This window comes from Cydia strobilella, chromosome 24 (assembly GCF_947568885.1).
Source record: "Cydia strobilella chromosome 24, ilCydStro3.1, whole genome shotgun sequence".
Classification (NCBI taxonomy): domain Eukaryota; kingdom Metazoa; phylum Arthropoda; class Insecta; order Lepidoptera; family Tortricidae; genus Cydia; species Cydia strobilella.
Genome location: NC_086064.1, coordinates 7608145 through 7627766, shown reverse-complemented (window position 1 = coordinate 7627766; position 19622 = coordinate 7608145). Strand labels below are relative to the sequence as shown.

Genomic DNA, 19622 nt, shown 5'->3' with positions numbered 1-19622 from the left:
TGTTAAGAAGTGCGACACGTTCAGAGATTCCAACATAACTCTCGATATTTTCTTTTAGGTGTTTGTTTATTAAAAAACCGACTCCATATTTTCCTGGCGTTTGACCCGTGTGACACAGAATGAAGTGGTCGTATTCTGAAATTTCGTTGCCAAGACGTCGTATTTCTGATAAACCTATGATGTCATATTTTATATTCGCTAGTGCTCCCTTTAGTTCGATTAATCGTTCGTGTGATGATAGAGTTCTAACATTGTATGTCAATATGTAGAGCTGGTGTGAGCTTCTTTTGCTGAGCTTTGTAAGTTCTGATGATTTCTTTGGAAGGTTTCGGTCGTAATCTTCCACGGTGACCAACCGGCTTGGAAGATGGATATGTGGTGCTAATAGGTTTTGTTTTTCGCATAATATGTGTTCTGAGAGAGGTGCTAATTGCTAGGCGTGTAAGTCGTCTTCGGTTCTATTTTTATTACCTACCTGCTTACTGTTCGATTGCTTATTAGTTAGGAAGTTAAGGATGCCTGGTTTGACGGGTCCTTGTGACGGACTCGGTGAGCTTTGGGATGTATTCCGCGTTACTACAGTTTTATTTTTCTTTGCCAATTGAATATTGTGTGGAGGCTGTGGAGCGTATAGTTGAGAGTTAGAGTTGTTTTGTGGTGAGATGGATAGGTTCCGTTTCCTGGTATCTGAACTTGATTCAGTCTCTGTATTATTTTTTAGTACAATTAATTTGTCATATTTTATAATGACTCTATTTCCTTTATTTTTCTCTACCTGCGCTTGTTCTTGTAGCTCTCTTCTTTTCTCCAAGATGTGTTGTGGATAATCTTCCTTTATGTAGTAGGCAGTTTCCTTTAGTAGTCCTTTTTGCTTCATTATTTTGATTTTGCTGCCCAAAGTGGTAAATGTAACAGTAATGGGACGGGGGTTTTCTGATTTTTTGCCTATTCTCCTCGCTTCTTGAATATCTATATTATTTAGTTTTATTGCAAGGAAGTTGTTTATGAAGTCTATTATATTTGTTTCTAGCTGTGAGTAAGATTTTTCATTTTCCTCGATGCCAAAAAATACCAAATTTCTCTGTCTTACTTGCTTTTCTAGCATATGAAGCCTCTGTTCCTGTTTTTCTATCTTTTGCAGTAATTTTTCTTGACTGTCTTCCCATATTTTAAATTTTGTGTCTAAAGTTTTGTTTATGTTTTCTGTTATCTGTTCTGTAACTTTCTCTCCATTTTTTTCTATTGTAATTTTCTGTTGGTCCATGTCTTGTTGGATCTTACGGAGTGCGGACATAACTTCTTCCATCTTCAGGATTTTTTAAATGGTATTTTTCAATCTTTTGTCACCTACTCGACGCTAGATGGCGCTCTTACGCTAGATGGTGATCGTGAGCAGTTCTTGTTCTTTGAATTTTGCGCCCTCTTTTGGTCAGTAGCAAAACTATGCCTCGGTGAGTGAAGCAGTTTGTTTTCCGTTATATTTGCAGGTTATTTTAATGAATTTGATTTTATTTTTAACTAACCTTGGCGTAATGATAGTAATTTATCACTAGTAATGTTCTCTGATCTTCCAGTTGTGTTTAATTCGAATAAAAGTCTTCACTAGCACGGAATAAATCACTTGTTGTTTAACTTGTTTTTGTCTATTTTGACACTGATTCTTCACATTTTTAAGATAACTTATAATGTTTTCTTGATTTTTCTTCTTTGCACTATCTTCCAACTGATAATTATTCTAAAATTCTCAGTATTTCTATTTTTGGTAGCAAAATTATACGGACAGTTATGTTAACCGTGGCACAGTAGCGCCCTCTCTCTGAATTAGAAGTACGAAAAAACTTCGAGGTCAAAATTACCCATAAAATTATGATATTTTCATCTGGTAACCCTAACATGATTGTTATGCAGCTAAATTAAGAAGAAGTTTAAAAATGGCTGACCTCAGACTCCTACCTACCTACGTAATTTGGGCGGATAATTTTACAAATAATGTTTTCTTAATTTGCGTAAATAATTGTGATATTTTTATTGAAATCGTTTGATTCTACATTGCTTTGAGTGTAACGTAATTTTACGATGTAGACCAGCGGTAGAACAAAAATGGGTTTAGATAATATTAAAGTTTTTTCTTTTTCGATATGTCATTGTTAGCATGTTAAATAAGACTTTCGTAAAAAGTTAGAAATTTTTAGGGTGAGCGTTCGGATATATTGAAATATTTTAATTTCTGCAAATAACTTTGTAAATATAGAATTAAAGTTACAAAAAACTTTAACATATTCAATACCACTTTAATTTATACACAATATTCGGTTTTTAGAAATCTGGAACATGTGCTTTCTGGTGAACTTAAAAACATGAATTATTTTGTAAATAAATAATTAGAGTAGCTGATATTGCAAAATTACGATATTATGGATCAGCTTATTATACTTGTAAAAAATTAGAAATGTAGACAATGTGCTTCTCTAGATATTGATTTCTGGTTAAGCAGTATAGCCAATATTGAATTAAAGTTTGTAGAGTTAATATTAAACGGTCATGACAATGATCTTAGTTCCCACACAAAAGATTAGAAATATAAAAATTGTGCGTCACTAAATACTGATACGTATGCATTCCGTGCTTATATTTACGTTACATTTCAAACGCGCGGCATGTTCGCGCGCGCCGCGCTGTGCGCCGCCGAGGCAGCGATCAAACGGTATTGATATATAGGTAGATCAACGGTATATAGAACAACGGGCTAGCGGGTAACCTAACCTTGCTAGACGCGTGCAAAATAATATTTCACAAAATTCAAAAAAATGTTCTAAAAGCAATCTGTATTTTTAACAGGTTAAAATTAAGTATCTAAATAGTCATAAAAATAATAAACCAGAACATTTGGTCGTGTCGTGTCTTTAACCTTGCCAGGCGATCTAAAAAGTATGGCACTTACTTGCACGCAAAATTAAGTTTGTTTACTATACAAATTGTATGCATTACAAAGTTATCTTTGCACACAAAATTAAGTTTCTCTACTATACAAAGCGTATGCATCGCAGTTATTTTTGCACGCAAAATTATGTTTGTCTACTAAACAAAGTGTATGCATTACAAAGTTATTTTTGTAGTAAATTAAAGACCACTAGGTAGGATGTACAGTCAGCAATACTATTCGCTTAGCACCTTTGCATACAAACCTATACAGGGGTGGTCTCTTTTCTCTGCAGCTAACTGTACAATGTGATTGTAACTATGAGGATGGTGTATATTTATGATGTATGAGGACATTTCTATTAAAAGTTATGTTAGATTTTGAAATTTTTATATTGAGTATATCTACTTATATAAAAATTTGAATTTTGGTTATGGAATTTTATATTATATAACATACAAAAAAAACAACAATAAACAAAAAAAAATATATAGGGCTGTATCTCCTAAACCGTCCGTCGCAGCGCAAAAATAAAAAAAATTTCGTTCCCCTCTACAAAAAACACAATAAATAAATAAATAAATATTATAGGACATTCTTACACAGATTGACAGTCCCACAGTAAGCTCAAGAAGGCTTGTGTTATGGGTACTCAGACAACGATATATATAATATACAAATACATAGAAAACACCCATGACTCAGGAACAAATATCTGTGTTCATCACACAAATAAATGCCCTTACCGGAATTCGAACCCAGGACCATCGGCTTCACAGGCAGGGTCACCCACTAGGCCAGACCGGTCGTACAATGACACACAAAAAGAAAAAAAAATCTTTACACGGCTGTATCTCCTAAACCGCGCGTCGTAGCACAAAAACAATCATCAAATTTTCGATCCACTTTAAGAAACCCTCAATTAATATTAAAAAAAAAAAACAAAAAAGAAACGAAAAAATCTTTATAAGGCTGTATCTCCTGAACCGTGCGTCGTAGCGCAAAAATAATCTAGTTTTCGTTCCCCTTTGAGAAACCTCTAATTAACATACAAAAAACACAATGAAAAACAAAGAAAAAATCTTTATAGGGTTGAATCTCCTAAATCGTGCGACGGAGCGCAAAAATAATCAAATTTTCGTTCCACTTTAAGAAACCCTTAATTAATATAGGTATAAAAAAACCACAAAAAATCCGTATAAGGCTTAATCTCCTAAACCGTGCGCCGTAGCGCAAAATAATAACATTTTCGTCCGCCTGCAGTGGACCCTTAATAAACATTAAAAAAAAAAATCAAACAAAAAAAAACAGAAAAAATATTTACAGGGCTGTATCTCCTAAACCGTTCGTTATAGCGCAAAAATAATCAAATTTTCGTTCCCCTATCAGAAGCCCCTAAGTAACATACAAAAATCACAATGAAAACATAAAAGAAAAAAACAAAGAAAACAATCTTTGGCTGTATCTCCTAAACCGTGCGTCGGAGCGCAAAAAAAGTAAAATGTTCGTTCCCCTCTAACAAAGATAGATATAACTCCGTAATAGATGGATACAGTCTAAGGAAAAAACGTGCCTCGAAAATCACGAAAATTTTATTCTCGATCAGAGGCCGCCACTAGTTTTGGCTTACTCTCGTATAGATGGCGTTGACGGTTTCGTTTGTTATTTATAATTTTAACGCATATCAGTGAAAGAACATGGGTCAAAATCATATAAAAATAATTAATGCAAATAAAAAAATCATTTATCCATATTTAAATACATTTTAACGTATTTTTATAAATCTTCATTTTTAGTTTTAAAGTATGTCGATAGATGGCAGTGAATTTAAAGCGGTTACAAAATTTACTATGACAGTACCACTCTATCTTATTATATCCTCTTTGCCTCTAAGAAACCCTTTTTTAATATGAGAAAAAACAAAAAAAAAAACGAAAAAAATATTTACACGGCTGTAACTCCTAAACCGTGCGTCGTAGCGCAAAAATAATCAAAATTTCATTCCACTTTAAGAAACCCTTAATTTATATTTAAAAAAAAATCTTTATAAGGCTGTATCTCCTAAACCGTGCATCGTAGCGCAAAATAATAAAATTTTCGTTCCATTGCAGTGGACCCTTAGTTAACATTAAAAAAAAAACAAAAAAAAAAAACAGAAAAATATCTTTACAGGGCTGTCTCTCCTAAACCGTGCGTTGAGGCGCAAAAATAATTTAATTTTCGTTCTTGTTTGAGAAACCCGTAAGTAACATTCAAAAAATACAATGAAAAACAAAAAATTAAAACATCTTTATAGGGTTGTATCTTTTAAATATTAATAAGGGTTTCTTAAAGTGGAACGAAAATTTAATTATTTTTGCTCTTCGCTCCGACGCACGGTTTAGGAGATACAACCCTATAAACATTTTTTTCTTTGTTTGTTTTCTTTTTAGTTTTTCATTGTGTGTTTTGTATGTTACTTAGGGGCTTTTCAAAGGGGAACGAAAATTAGATTATTTTTGCGCTACAACGCACGGTTTAGGAGATACAACCCTATAAAGATTTTTTATTTTTTTGTTTTCTTCTTTGTTGTTCGATTATGTTTTTTGAATGTTACTTACGGGTTTCTCAAAGGGGAACGAAAATTAGATTAGTTTTGCGCTACAACGCACGGTTTACGAGATACAGCACTGTAATAGGACATTTCGATGCTAGTGCGGAAAGTATGTCATTATTGGACATTTCCGCACGTGTATCGAACGACGTTTTTCAATACAGTTGCGAAAAAATAAGAAAAACAACAAGTAAGGAATTCGAAACTTTTATATTATTAATTCTGTGACATAATTGACATTATGAAGAGGTGTTTTTTTAGCTGGGTGTTATTATTATTGAACCCACTTCAATGAAAGATTTTTTTTAAATGCATGTTCTATAAGACAATTGTACATATAAAACATTGTACTATTATTACCCAAATATCGTTAATTACGATTATTTGTGTATCGTACATTTATAAAAACAATATCGAATGTTGCCTTTGGAAATTTAAAGCAGAAATAAAAAACGCCTCTCCTTTGACAGGCGTTCCGTTCTATTCAGACAACTTATTAAGAACGGTTTTTCAATATTCAATATATAAAAAAATAGACGTGTTATAATGATGAAGAGGTAAGTAATAAAATATAAAATATTTATATTTTTCGTATTCTTACTTTAACAGTAGGTTTTTATGTTGATTACTGAGTATTGAGTATTGAAATAATCGTTAATAACGATATTTAGGTAATAATAGTACAATGTTTTATATTTGTAAAACAATACAATGTGTATAATGTTGTATGAAGTGAGTTCAATAATAATAACAAAATCCATTCTAGTCGAATAAAAGCTATAAAAACACCTCTTCATAATGTCAATGTCAATAATTAGAGTTTTGAATGATTCACGGTGGTTTTGAAATATCGGGAGCTTACAAATAATACAAAAGGTAATCACGGTCTATATCCCGGTCAATATAAGTCTAATGTCAATAATGTCACAGAATTAATAATATAAAAGTTTCGAATTCCTTACTTGTTGTTTTTCTTATTTTTTCGCAACGGTATTAAAAAACGTCGTTCGATACACGTGCGGAAATGTCATTCTTCGAAAGTATGTAAAGTATGACATACTTTCCGCACTAGCATCGAAATGTAGTATTTCTGTTTTTTTTTTCTTTTTTTTTAATGTTAACTAAGGGTCCACTGCAATGGAACGAAAATTTGATTATTTTTGCGCTCCGTCGCACGGTTTAGGAGATACAACCCTATAAAGATTTTTTTCTTTGTTTTTCTTTTTAGTTTTTCATTGTGTTTTCTGTATGTTACTTAGGGGTACAAAGGGGAACGAAAATTAGATTATTTTTGCGCTACAACGCACGGTTTAGGAGATAACAGCCCTCTAAAAAAAAAATTTCTGTTTTTTTTTTTCTTTTTAAATGTTAATTAAGTTGAACGAAAATTTTATTATTTTACTCTACGACCCACGGTTCAGAGATACAGCCTTATAAATATTTTTTTTGGTATTTTTTTTTTAATATTACGACGCTCGGCTTAGGAGATACAGCCGTGTAGTTTTTTTTTCTTATTGTGTTTCATTGTGTTTTTTGTATATTAAAAGTGTTTTTAAAGGGGAACGAAAATTTTATTATTTTTGCGCTACGACGGACGGGTTAGGAGATACAGCCCTATATTTTTTTTTTGTATATTTATTTAATATAAAATTCAATAACCAAACTTCAACTTTATATATAAGTAGATATATTTAATATAAAAATTTCAAAATCTAACATAATTTAATAATAGCGTCGTAGCGTAAAATAATAAAATTTTCGTTCAACTTAATTAACATTTAAAAAGAAAAGAAAAAAAAACAAATTTTTTTTAGAGGGCTGGTATCTCCTAAACCGTGCGACGGAGCGCAAAGATAATCAAATTTTCGTTCCACTAAGAAACCCTTAATTAATATATTAAAAAAAAAACACAAAAACCCTTTATAATTCTGTATCTCCTAAACCGTGTGCCGTAGCGCAAAATAATAAACATTTTCGTTCGCCTGCAGTGGACCCTTAATAAACATTAAAAAAAAACAAATAGAAAAAAAAACAGAAAAAAATATTTACAGGGCTTAAATAATCAAATTTTCGTTCCCTTAACAGAAGCCCTTAAGTAAAAATATTTATATTTTTCGTATTCTTACTTTAACAGTAGGTTTTTATGTTGATTACTGAGTATTGAGTATTGAAATAATCGTTAATAACGATATTTAGGTAATAATAGTACAATGTTTTATATTTGTAAAACAATACAATGTGTATAATGTTGTATGAAGTGAGTTCAATAATAATAACAAAATCCATTCTAGTCGAATAAAAGCTATAAAAACACCTCTTCATAATGTCAATGTCAATAATTAGAGTTTTGAATGATTCACGGTGGTTTTGAAATATCGGGAGCTTACAAATAATACAAAAGGTAATCACGGTCTATATCCCGGTCAATATAAGTCTAATGTCAATAATGTCACAGAATTAATAATATAAAAGTTTCGAATTCCTTACTTGTTGTTTTTCTTATTTTTTCGCAACGGTATTAAAAAACGTCGTTCGATACACGTGCGGAAATGTCATTCTTCGAAAGTATGTAAAGTATGACATACTTTCCGCACTAGCATCGAAATGTAGTATTTCTGTTTTTTTTTTCTTTTTTTTTAATGTTAACTAAGGGTCCACTGCAATGGAACGAAAATTTGATTATTTTTGCGCTCCGTCGCACGGTTTAGGAGATACAACCCTATAAAGATTTTTTTCTTTGTTTTTCTTTTTAGTTTTTCATTGTGTTTTCTGTATGTTACTTAGGGGTACAAAGGGGAACGAAAATTAGATTATTTTTGCGCTACAACGCACGGTTTAGGAGATACAGCCCTCTAAAAAAAAATTTTCTGTTTTTTTTTCTTTTTAAATGTTAATTAAGTTGAACGAAAATTTTATTATTTTACTCTACGACCCACGGTTCAGAGATACAGCCTTATAAATAATTTTTTTGGTATTTTTTTTTTTTAATATTACGACGCTCGGCTTAGGAGATACAGCCGTGTAGAGTTTTTTTTTCTTATTGTGTTTCATTGTGTTTTTTGTATATTAAAAGTGTTTTTAAAGGGGAACGAAAATTTTATTATTTTTGCGCTACGACGGACGGGTTAGGAGATACAGCCCTATATTTCTTTTTTTGTATATTTATTTAATATAAAATTCAATAACCAAACTTCAACTTTATATATAAGTAGATATATTTAATATAAAAATTTCAAAATCTAACATAATTTAATAATAGCGTCGTAGCGTAAAATAATAAAATTTTCGTTCAACTTAATTAACATTTAAAAAGAAAAGAAAAAAAAACAAATTTTTTTTAGAGGGCTGGTATCTCCTAAACCGTGCGACGGAGCGCAAAGATAATCAAATTTTCGTTCCACTAAGAAACCCTTAATTAATATATTAAAAAAAAAACAAAAAACCTTTATAATTCTGTATCTCCTAAACCGTGTGCCGTAGCGCAAAATAATAATTAATAAACATTTTCGTTCGCCTGCAGTGGACCCTTAATAAACATTTAAAAAAAAAACAAATAGAAAAAAAAAACAGAAAAAAATATTTACAGGGCTTAAATAATCAAATTTTCGTTCCCTTAACAGAAGCCCTTAAGTAACATACAAAAAACACAATAAATAACATACATCATAAATATACACCATCGTCATAATTACAATCACATTGTACAGTCAGCTGCAGAGAAAAGATACCACCCCTGTAAAGAAGTTTGTATGCAACGGTGCTAAGCGAATAGTATTGCTGACTGTACATCCTACCTAGTAGTCTTTAATTTACTGTACTACAAAAATAACTTTGTAATGCATACAATTACTATAGTAGACAAACTTAATTTTACGTACGAGTAAGTGCCATACGTTACTTTTTAGATCTTCTGGCAAGGTCAAAGACCCGACCAAATGTTCAGGCTTATTTTTTTGTGACTATTTAGATACTTAACTTCAACCTGTAAAAATTACAGATTGCCTCACGAACTTTTTTGGAGCCCTAAAAAATCTCTAAAAATATAAGGGTTGATTTAGCCCCGCTACCCTGCAGCCAGACCTCCAGTGCTGAGTTAGGGTATGATAGGAGAAGTATCAGGCAAATTGTCAGCTTGCCTCAAGGACCTACTCCAAAATGTCTACCAGCTCTCGGACCACTAAGTAACTACAAATAATCAGTCCACATAACAAACATTTTGTACTCATTTTGAAGTCATAATTACATTAATTTCACGTAATATCGGCATCTAATTTATGTGCACGGTAAACAAACTAATGAATGACAAGAAAAGTCAAGCAGCGCTTACGAAGCTGAGCGGGGGGTGGGGCGACCGGGCGAGGTACCTATAGGTATAGATAGATACGAATGCTACGATAGGCTCCCGCGTGCCGCGCCGGCACCTTGACGGACCAGCGCGGCGTATGTATGAATTTCGCGCCTTTTTAAATAGATTTGGCTATAACAATGGAAGCTACACACAGAAATTTCTTACTTTTCATAATATGGTTGCATATATTATTTTATAGTATGAAACTTATCTTTATAGACTTTAATTCAATATTGGACCTTACAGGACAAAAAACGCATATTAAAATTTAAGCAGCAATCCTATTTTTCTAATTTTTCGGCTTTGTCTATTAACTTAAGAATTTAGAGATATTATTGTGGATTTTTAAAACTTTAATTCAATATCGACAAAATAATAAGCTAATTTTAGTTTGACAAAGAAGCACGTTAAATTTTTTTCTAAAAATGTAACAGTTTAAAGAGTCATACATAATTTAAACGATGAAGCTTAAACTTTGCACTTTAATTCAATATTCAAAAAGCATCAATCAAAATATATAAATATCTAATTTATACCTAACGCTCGTTCTAACTTTTCGTCTTAAATTACAAATATACTTAAAAACATGTCCCCTGCCATATAAGCATCACTTTTCCTTCTTTAGAATTATCATAACTTTAAGGTCAAAAATATGGTCCCACTATCGGTCTAATGTTATTCTCACATATTGCGTTAAGAGGAAGGTGTAAAATACCGTACTTACGTGTGAAAGGTTATGATCTCATATTTTTGCTCAGAGCGGCTATTACAGCGTGATTACAGCCGATTACAGAAAAATTCACCAGTATTTCATCAAAGTTCAAGCATTCAAAACGCTAACCATCACTATATTTCATAAGAGAAAGCACAATTTCATACAAAACAACGATAATTAAACAAGCAACGAACAAACATGACATGTCACGTACTTATTTGTTTGCCACAACCTCGGTTGTGGCAGCGGTGGAAAAGTGAATCTATGACAAGGACAAACAATAACAGCGCTTTCTCTGCTACTCCTACTGAAAGATACATAAGACTATCCCGTTCGGTCATTTTCCCCCACTCCTCATGACCGATCCAGTTATACTAGATTCATGATAAATATAGTAGACTCAAATCAGACTGGGATGGTAAAACTAAAACTTCTCATTCACACTCGCGTGGTAGTAGGTATGGTGAGAGAGATAGAGATATGACCCCGGTCGTCAGTTTCGTTTGCATCTACTATAGTGAGTAGTCATAATGTTCACTTCGTGGTTTTTGCGTGTAATGCCGATAAAATTTTATTTTATTCATTACTATCAGTAACTATGATTAATATAAATAAACACTAAAAAAACCGGCCAAGTGCGAATCGGACTCGCGCACCGAGGGTTCCGTACTTTTTAGTATTTGTTGTTTTAGCGGCAACAGAAATACTATCACGGTTCATGAGATACAGCCTGGTGACAGACAGACAGACGGCCAGACGGACAGCGGAGTCTTAGTAATAGGGTCCCGTTTTTACCCTTTGGGTACGGAACCCTAAAAAAAACTAAGTAAAATATAAATAAGCATGAGTCAAGTAACATCTGTCAACACTTCGGACATCAATAAGCCATCATCACAATTTTTTTTTTACATATTATCAAAGATAGATATAACTCCGTAATAGATGGATACAGTCTAAGGAAAAAACGTGCCTCGAAAATCAAGAAAATTTGATTCTCGTTCAGAGGGCGCTACTAGCTTTGGCCAACTGTCGTATAGATGGCGTTGACGGTTTCGTTTGTTATTTAACAATTTTTTAACGCATATCAGTGAAAGAACATGGGTCAAAATCATTAAAATAATTAATGCAAATAAAAAAAATCATTTATCCATATGTAAATACATTTTATCGTATTTTTAAAAATATTTATTTTTAGTTTTAAAGTGTGTCGACAGATGGCAGTGAATTTACTGGGGTTACAAAATTTACTATGACAGTACCGTACCGCTCTAGTATAAGTTACTCTATGATATTATACATAAATTACTTAATGCAGTACATGTACATGTACATACAAGACAGTACAGTACAAATGTAACTTAAATATGCATGGATATTTCATTACTTTATCATTACTTGCATATATTATGTGTTTATTTGTGTCGTTTTCAAGCAAAAGGTACCACATTGTCGCTTGCCATAAGGACGCTCTGACAGGTTTTTCGCTATAAAGATACCAGCAATTTCCGTCCTTATGTTAAGCGACAATGTGGTACCTTTTGATTGAAAACGTCACATTTATTTATGTGAATTATACCATGTTAACTGATTAACAGTTTTATTTCAGTAAAATGGCTATTAATGAAAAGCAGAATATCAAAGCAGTATAAGTGTGTAAAAGTGTGTAGCAAGTATAAATTATAAACACAATCATTGCATACTGCTCAAAACATTCCTCATAGTAAACAAAATTTGTGACGTTTTCAACCAAAAGGTACCACTGTCGGTTGTCGATAAGGTTGATTTCAAATTGAAGCTATATGGAAATTTACATTTAAGCTATATTTAAATTTACGCTTTATTGACAACCGACAATGAGTACCCTTTTGGTTAAAAAAGGCACATTTTTCAAATAATTTCTGAGTTTAGAAAATAGAAATAACAATGTTTTAGGGTTCGATACCCAAAGATGCCCAAAGGGTAACAACGAGACCCCTATTACTAAGACTCCTCTGTCCGTCTGTCACCGTTTTCACAGATGATGTATTTCTGTTGCCGCTATAACAACAAATACTAAAAACAGAATAAAATAAATATTTAAATGGGGCTCCCATACAACAAACGTGATTTATTTGCCGTTTTTTGCGTAATGGTACGGAACCCTTCGTGCGCGAGTCCGACTCGCACTTGGCCGGTTTTTTATGGAAGATAGGCTGAGTATTATTTCCACTTGAAAGTGGTACCAAAGTTAGTTTCAGTACTTTACAAATAGTATAAGGATAAACAGAATTCAATCATATGAGATGACATACATATGTTTATAACATAGACATAGTATATACAAGTAGTTATAGACGCGCCACCGAGCGACCGGGGGTAAGAGAAAGAATATGAAAGAAAAAAAAAAAAAAGTTTATTGTGCAAATTTGAGTATACAATAAATCACGGCCCTGTGTCCTGAGCTACGAAACCCTGTGTTACAGGACCCAGTTTCGTTATACTAGCGGCACATGGGAGCTTGGGGTCTGCTTGACAACTAATCCTAAGAATTGGCATATGCACTAGTTTTTACGAAAGCGACTGCCATCTGACCTTCCAACCCAGAGGGGAAACTAGGCCTTATTGGAATTAGTCCGGTTTCCTCACGATGTTTTCCTTCACCGAAAAGTGACTGGTAATATCATATGATATTTCGTACATAAGTTCCGAAATACTCATTGGTATGAGCTGGGGTTTGAACCCGCGACCTCCGGATTGAAAGTCGCACGCTCTTACCGCTAGGCCACCAGCGCTGTCGGTAAGAGAAAGAATGTTCATATATATAATTTGGGCAGCATAGGATTTTTTCTCTTTCACTCTTATAAATTTTGGTATTTCGCCATCGCCTCCTACTCCTGTCACGCAAAATAGGCGCCAGTCGTCGAGTTGCGGAAAATCGCCCGAACTACAATACAATACAATACAATACATCGCCTCCTACCTATGATTCAAATTTCAATTACAAATTCGGGACCCACCTTCTGACAGTCTTAAATAGGGAGCATAAAATATTATTTAGTACCGACTGTTAGATAGATCGACATGTCGTCTTATTATGTTTCAGGCACAGAATAAATAATAATACTACCATACAGAAAGGACCTACAAAACCGAAGTTTGACAGCAATTCAGGGAAGAATCATGCTGACCCTTTCTAATGTATGACATTATCCTTTTTATTTAGGATTGTCAAAATTCAATTCATTATCTTATCTGTGGTTGTGCATGAAAAGGGACTTCAAGTTGGGTCAACCCTAATAATTGCTCAGAGCAATGCTGAGCCGAAGTCTCTCCCCACTGTTTCAGGGTCCACTAAAATTTCGCTCCATAGTTTGGGAAATGCTGAGTTAGGTAATCTCTTAATTTCAACAGAAATTAAGTTACCTACATAAATATTCTCATTATACCGTGTATGATTTTTAATTTACGTGTTTTACAACTTTACCTTGTCTAAAAATTGCAAGAAAGCAATAAAATGAATGGATATGAATAATAATAAATATATTATCTTTTTTTTTAAACCCATCATAAATCAGGCAAGATAAACATGGCAAAGGAATTTTTAATCTACAATCACAATGCCAAGCACGATAATTGAAACATAGGGTAATGAGTCAGACAGGGGCCTACGACCTAACCTTTCGTAATACCTGATGCCATTTTAGGCAATCAAAATGAAAGAAAAACTCATTAACTACGTCATACGCATCGATTCAAAAATAAAAACACGCAATAGTCTATTAACCCGGACGTTAATTCCAGCGTCCTCGAAAAATATTAAAAAGGCACCGCACAATTTTCTTTTTCAAAACATGGCACGGGCACTTACCTCGAAAAGTTTGAGTAATACGTTCACATATAGCCGACGCACGCCCAAGGATTTGCCGATAGAAGCCAGGAATATTATGCACAGAATGAGAAGAAGGAACGGCGTGTAAAGTATAGACACCGCGACCGACACAAACGACATGATTAACGCCATTTTGACGACTGATTACTGATTGACTAAATTTCGACGTCATTCATATAACTGTCAAAAATTATCTGATATCATAGAAGATAGAATCCTATAGAAGTGGCCTACCGCGTGCGCCCGTGAGGGACAGAACATACGCAATGCCGCAATGCGACAATATGAATTGTACTATATTAATGAATACCATGGTTGCAATAAAGTATAAAGTAAAGTAAAAAGTATGATTGGTCGAGTAGATTTGTAGCCCACCATAAACCATAAGGGCCCTCCACACTCATGCGCGAATCGAGTGTGGAGCGTGGAGCGGGCAGGGACCGGACAACCCTTTCCGCGATAAAACCCTTTCAATGGGTGACACTTAAACACGGCTAACACATTGAAAGACTTTCCCTTTTGAACTGCAAGCCCATTCATACCCTTACCTTTGACTAACCCTTACTGAAAAGCTAACCAAAAATAAGGCTAGCTCTTAATAAGGGTTACCCTTATCTTTAAGCGCTTTTTATAAAGGTTTCCCTTTGCGTGAAAGAGACAGGATTAGTATATACCTACGGTAGTGTATGAAAAGGAAAGAAAATACGTGCCTAGTCAAAGAACGCCGCCGTCGCCGCCGACGAACGCTCGGATTCGAAGTAATGTGTGCTTTATGACCAAGGTAGACGACTTAAATTAGCACGCTTATATGCTAAAAGGGAAGCCCTTTATAAGGCTAACCCTTATAAGCAATATGCAAGGTGTTGGTGAGCGGATGATAAGGGTTTTGTAAGGGTATTTGGGCTACCGATTACTCAAATGTGGTAGCTTTATATAAGGGTTTTTAAAACCAAAACAAAGGGTTTCGTCTGGCAAAGGGTATGGTGAGTTAAGCCTTATGCAATACCCTTATAAAACCCCGATAAGGGATAGCGGGCCGGTCCCTGGGAGCGGGCGTCGCAAATCCGCAAAATCATGAGTGTGGAGCGAGCATACAAATTTACGGCGGGGAATAAAAGAAAATGTGAGACAAGGACAAACCATAATAACGCTTTCTCTGCCACTCCTACTGAAACATATATAAGACTATCCCGTTCTCATACTCATACTCATAATCTTTATTGCATATCCCATTGTATCTTAACCTATACTATTCTGACAGTTACTAGTGTAAGACAAAGATAGTATGATTCTCTCCGTCTATGTTTCAAATGAGACAGTCTTTTGACAAACTATAATTCTCAAATACCCGAAAAGTACAGATTTTTTTACATTTTAACTTTAAAAATCATAAAAGTATTGGTCATATATTAGTGGTTTCAATAATTCTTTTTTGATTATTCTACATTAGCATATTTTTTACTTTATACATTTTTTTTGCTGTGGCATCACGATTACAACTTTGCCAGTGTTGCCAGATCATCCCAAATAGGACGATTTTCCGTCCTTTTTAATGCCACACCGTCCCTTTGTCGTCCTTTCCGAACTACCGTCCCTTTTGGGCATCGAGCGTCCAGTATAAAAGATTTTGAAAATATTTACCGAAATACCGTCCATCGACGGTACATATCGAGTACCTAAGTAGCATGTGCCTATATATTTTTCTATACATCGATAATTTGCCTGTTTTGAAGAAGCCTGTTGTACTAATAACGCACTAACATTGATAGTTTTGACCATTTGCATTGATCGCAGGTACACAAATTATAATAATAAAAACCGGCCAAGTGCGAGTCGGACTCGCGCACGAAGGGTTACGTACCATTACGGAAAAAACAGCAAAAAAATCACGTTTGTTGTATGGAAGCCCCATTTAAATATTTATATTATTCTGTTTTTAGTATTTGTTGTTATAGTGGCAACAGAAATACATCATCTGTGAAAATTTCAACGTCTAGCTATCACGGTTCATGAGATACAGCCTGGTGACAGACAGACAGACGGACAGCGGAGTCTTAGTAATAGGGTCCCGTTTTTACCCTTTGGGTACGGAACCCTAAAAATGTTCCAATTTTGTTTTCGTCCCATTGTGATAAAAACCGCCCTTTTTTAGATTACAGATCGTCCGAAACTGGGGATACGGGCTGGTAACACTGGACTTTGCAGAGAACTATCAAAAGGGAATCGTCCTGGGATTTTCGCGAAAATCCTGTTTGGATTCGTAATTAATTCCCGATAATATTAAATAACACAATGTCTGCCCTTCCCTATGGACCTCCCGTACGAGTATCTCCTCTGATCAGGGTATTTATACTTTTTCATTTAAATATACAACCTCCATCATTATGTAACATTATGTTTTTAAACGAGTTTTCTAAATTCGAAATAACACATCCTTTTAAATTTCGTCGCTATTTAATGGCTGGTATTTTATCTTTGTTTTTTTTTATTCATTGCAGCCAGTAACATATACAAGTAAATATAGTGCCATTAAATTCTAACCTCTACCTACGCAGTCATCAGTCAGTTTTATCTTTGAAGTTTGAGCTTTAATGGAATGTGTCTTTACTCATCTGTTAAAGTTATAATCGTTATTCAATTATCTAATTTTAAATATTATAAGTTTGATGATACCATAATGATACTGATGAATTAAAACTTGGGTGTATGTAGGTATTGATATTGACGTTCTTCCAATTACTTACCATAAAAATTAATTATTAATAAAAAAATAAAAATAAAATAGTAATTAATTAATGCAGTAACTAATAATGTGCAGTTAAGTTTAAGTAAATAATATTCTGAATTAACTTTTTACTAAATTAATGTATTGAGAAGTTGTAATAAATGTTGTTTCTAACATACCTACATATTTAACCTTTTGGACGCCAATGACCGATATATACGCACCATAGATTCAACGCCAAGGACCGATTAATCGGTCATAGACCAAAGAGCAACATAGACCTACATGCATATGCATAAAGTTCAATTTCAGTTTTGGCACTTCGGCGACCTGGTGTCCGAGTGACAGCTTTTGTGTTTGACACAGTGTCAAGGTTAAATTAACATTTTTTTATTTCCAGTTTGGTCGCTGGTCATTACTCACAGTGGGCATTGCCTATGGAGCATTCCACCAGAACAGGCTCTCGAAGAGGGAAGCCAAGCTCCGGGAGATTGAGGCCAAGGAGAAGCCCATCAGAGACGCGAAGATCGCTGCAGAAAAGGCCCTTGCCGCTGCAGGTAAGTTGTACCTTACACAGTCCCTTCATAACCTACAAGTCAAATGTCACCAAGTGTGACAAGGAGGGGAGGGGTCAAAAACCTAGAATTTCGTGTGGACCTCTAAAGTGGCCTACTGACTATCAGTCCGCTGGACGATATCAGCCTGTCAGTTATTGGGAACTGTCAAATTTTTGTTTTAACTGCCCTTAAGGCCTAAAAATGAACATTACAATGAACACATCTCAATCTAATTAGAACTTTTTCTACACCAGTTAAAGTAGCATGCATATCTTTTGTATCATTGCTCTCAAAAACGAAATTTATCCCAATTCACTGTAAAACAAGGTTGAAATTAAAAAAAAACCGGCCAAGTGCGAGTCGGGCTCGCGTTCCAATGGTTCCGTACATTACACAATTTAAACAATGTATTTTTATGTGAAATGTCTGAAAAACCCGTAGGATCAAAAACAAAGTAATTAAGTCCGACTCACGCTTGGCTGCACATCTCTAATAGGTTTTCCGGTGATCTATAGGTAAAGATCTATTTTGTGTATTTTTTTAACAATTTTTGACCCAGTAGTTTCGGAGATAAGGGGGGGAATGGTAATTTTTTGCCTATTTTCTTGAATAACCTAAACTATTTATCTTAAAATTATAAAAAAATATGTTTGAGATTCTTACAATGAGCTCTTTCATTTGATGTATAACACGAGTATAGTATAGAGACTGTGTGAACACGATAGTATTCCCTCCCCATCGCACTAATACAGTCATCAGTGCGAACGAGGTTCAATCTAGTTCACGCAGTTGCTAACGTAAACTTCATGTGTCAACTGGTGCCCGTTACTCAAAACCTTGTAACATGGAGACTGTATAAAGGAGCCAAATCTCTATGTATGAAAAGTGTCCATCAAAAAACAGTAATTAGGCGGCGCCGCCATGCACCGAAATACTACCAAAAACAACCTACGTAATTTGGTCGGGTTATTTGTTGCCTTATATGGTTCATGTTATACTCATGTTCCAGAGCCTAACTAGCGCCACCGGAGAGATTAGGAACTATTATTTAAAGCTTAACGCGGTCACTTTTACAACAATTCTGCCATAAGAGATTGCGATCCTTTCTATACCATCCATACCTTGTAACTTGTAATACAAGTGGTAGTCCCTTTCTAACAAAACCTGCCAAAAAGTGACATCCGCTTGTATTACAAGTTACAATATTTTGAGAAACGGGCCCCTGGTGGTAACCATACAGTCAGCCTGCTTTTTTTAGGCCTGTAGTTGTCTTTGGTTAGTAGTGTACATAGAGAAATATAAGTGAAGAAAGCGTGGTAACTCCATACATCAGCTTTTTTTACCAAAACGCGCTTTATTTCGTAGTTGACATCTAGCGTCAAGTAGCGGTATTATCAGTACTGCTACTCGACACTAGATGTCACGTGTTTACAACCTCTTTTTATTGTATTCTTTTTTTGTTTCAGCCGAAATCAAGGCTCTGGAAGAGATGGTTAACAAGAAATAAACTAGAGTTAAGGCCAAGTTTCCACACATTCGTAGCCAGTCCACCCGGCAACAATCAGTTGTAAAGTTATTTAATGAATTATAGGTAATTGTATAGATATGAGTTTTATTTCTTATACTCTATCCTACCAAAGATAATTAAGTAGACGTGCTCACTCCATACTATATATAGCCATAGAGTAACTTATACTAGAGCGGTACTGTCATAGTAAATTTTGTAACCCCAGTAAATTCACTGCCATCTGTCGACACACTTTAAAACTAAAAATGAAGATTTATAAAAATACGATAGAATGTATTTAAATATGGATAAATGATTTTTTTATTTGCATTAATTATTTTTATATGATTTTGACCCATGTTCTTTCACTGATATGCGATAAAATTATA

General features: G+C 34.2%; 2 protein-coding genes across 3 annotated transcripts in view; one reads left to right on the top strand and one right to left on the bottom strand.

The window, feature by feature from the left end:
- The window catches only part of LOC134751998 (glycerol-3-phosphate acyltransferase 4), a 63826-nt gene extending 49250 nt beyond the window's left edge, over window positions 1-14576 (bottom strand). For both annotated transcript variants that reach the window (XM_063687548.1, XM_063687547.1), the window contains exon 1: window positions 14424-14576. In XM_063687548.1, the coding sequence (XP_063543618.1) occupies window positions 14424-14576 (153 nt within the window). The remainder of the gene's footprint in view (window positions 1-14423) is intronic.
- A 2050-nt stretch (window positions 14577-16626) lies between these two features.
- LOC134752374 (ATP synthase subunit e, mitochondrial) lies at window positions 16627-19328 on the top strand. The gene is made up of 3 exons (XM_063688067.1): window positions 16627-16787; window positions 17570-17726; window positions 19193-19328. Exons 1-3 carry the CDS (start codon window positions 16737-16739, stop codon window positions 19231-19233), a joined length of 249 nt encoding a protein of 82 aa, XP_063544137.1. The 5' UTR covers window positions 16627-16736; the 3' UTR covers window positions 19234-19328.
- The last annotated feature ends 294 nt before the right edge of the window (window positions 19329-19622 follow it).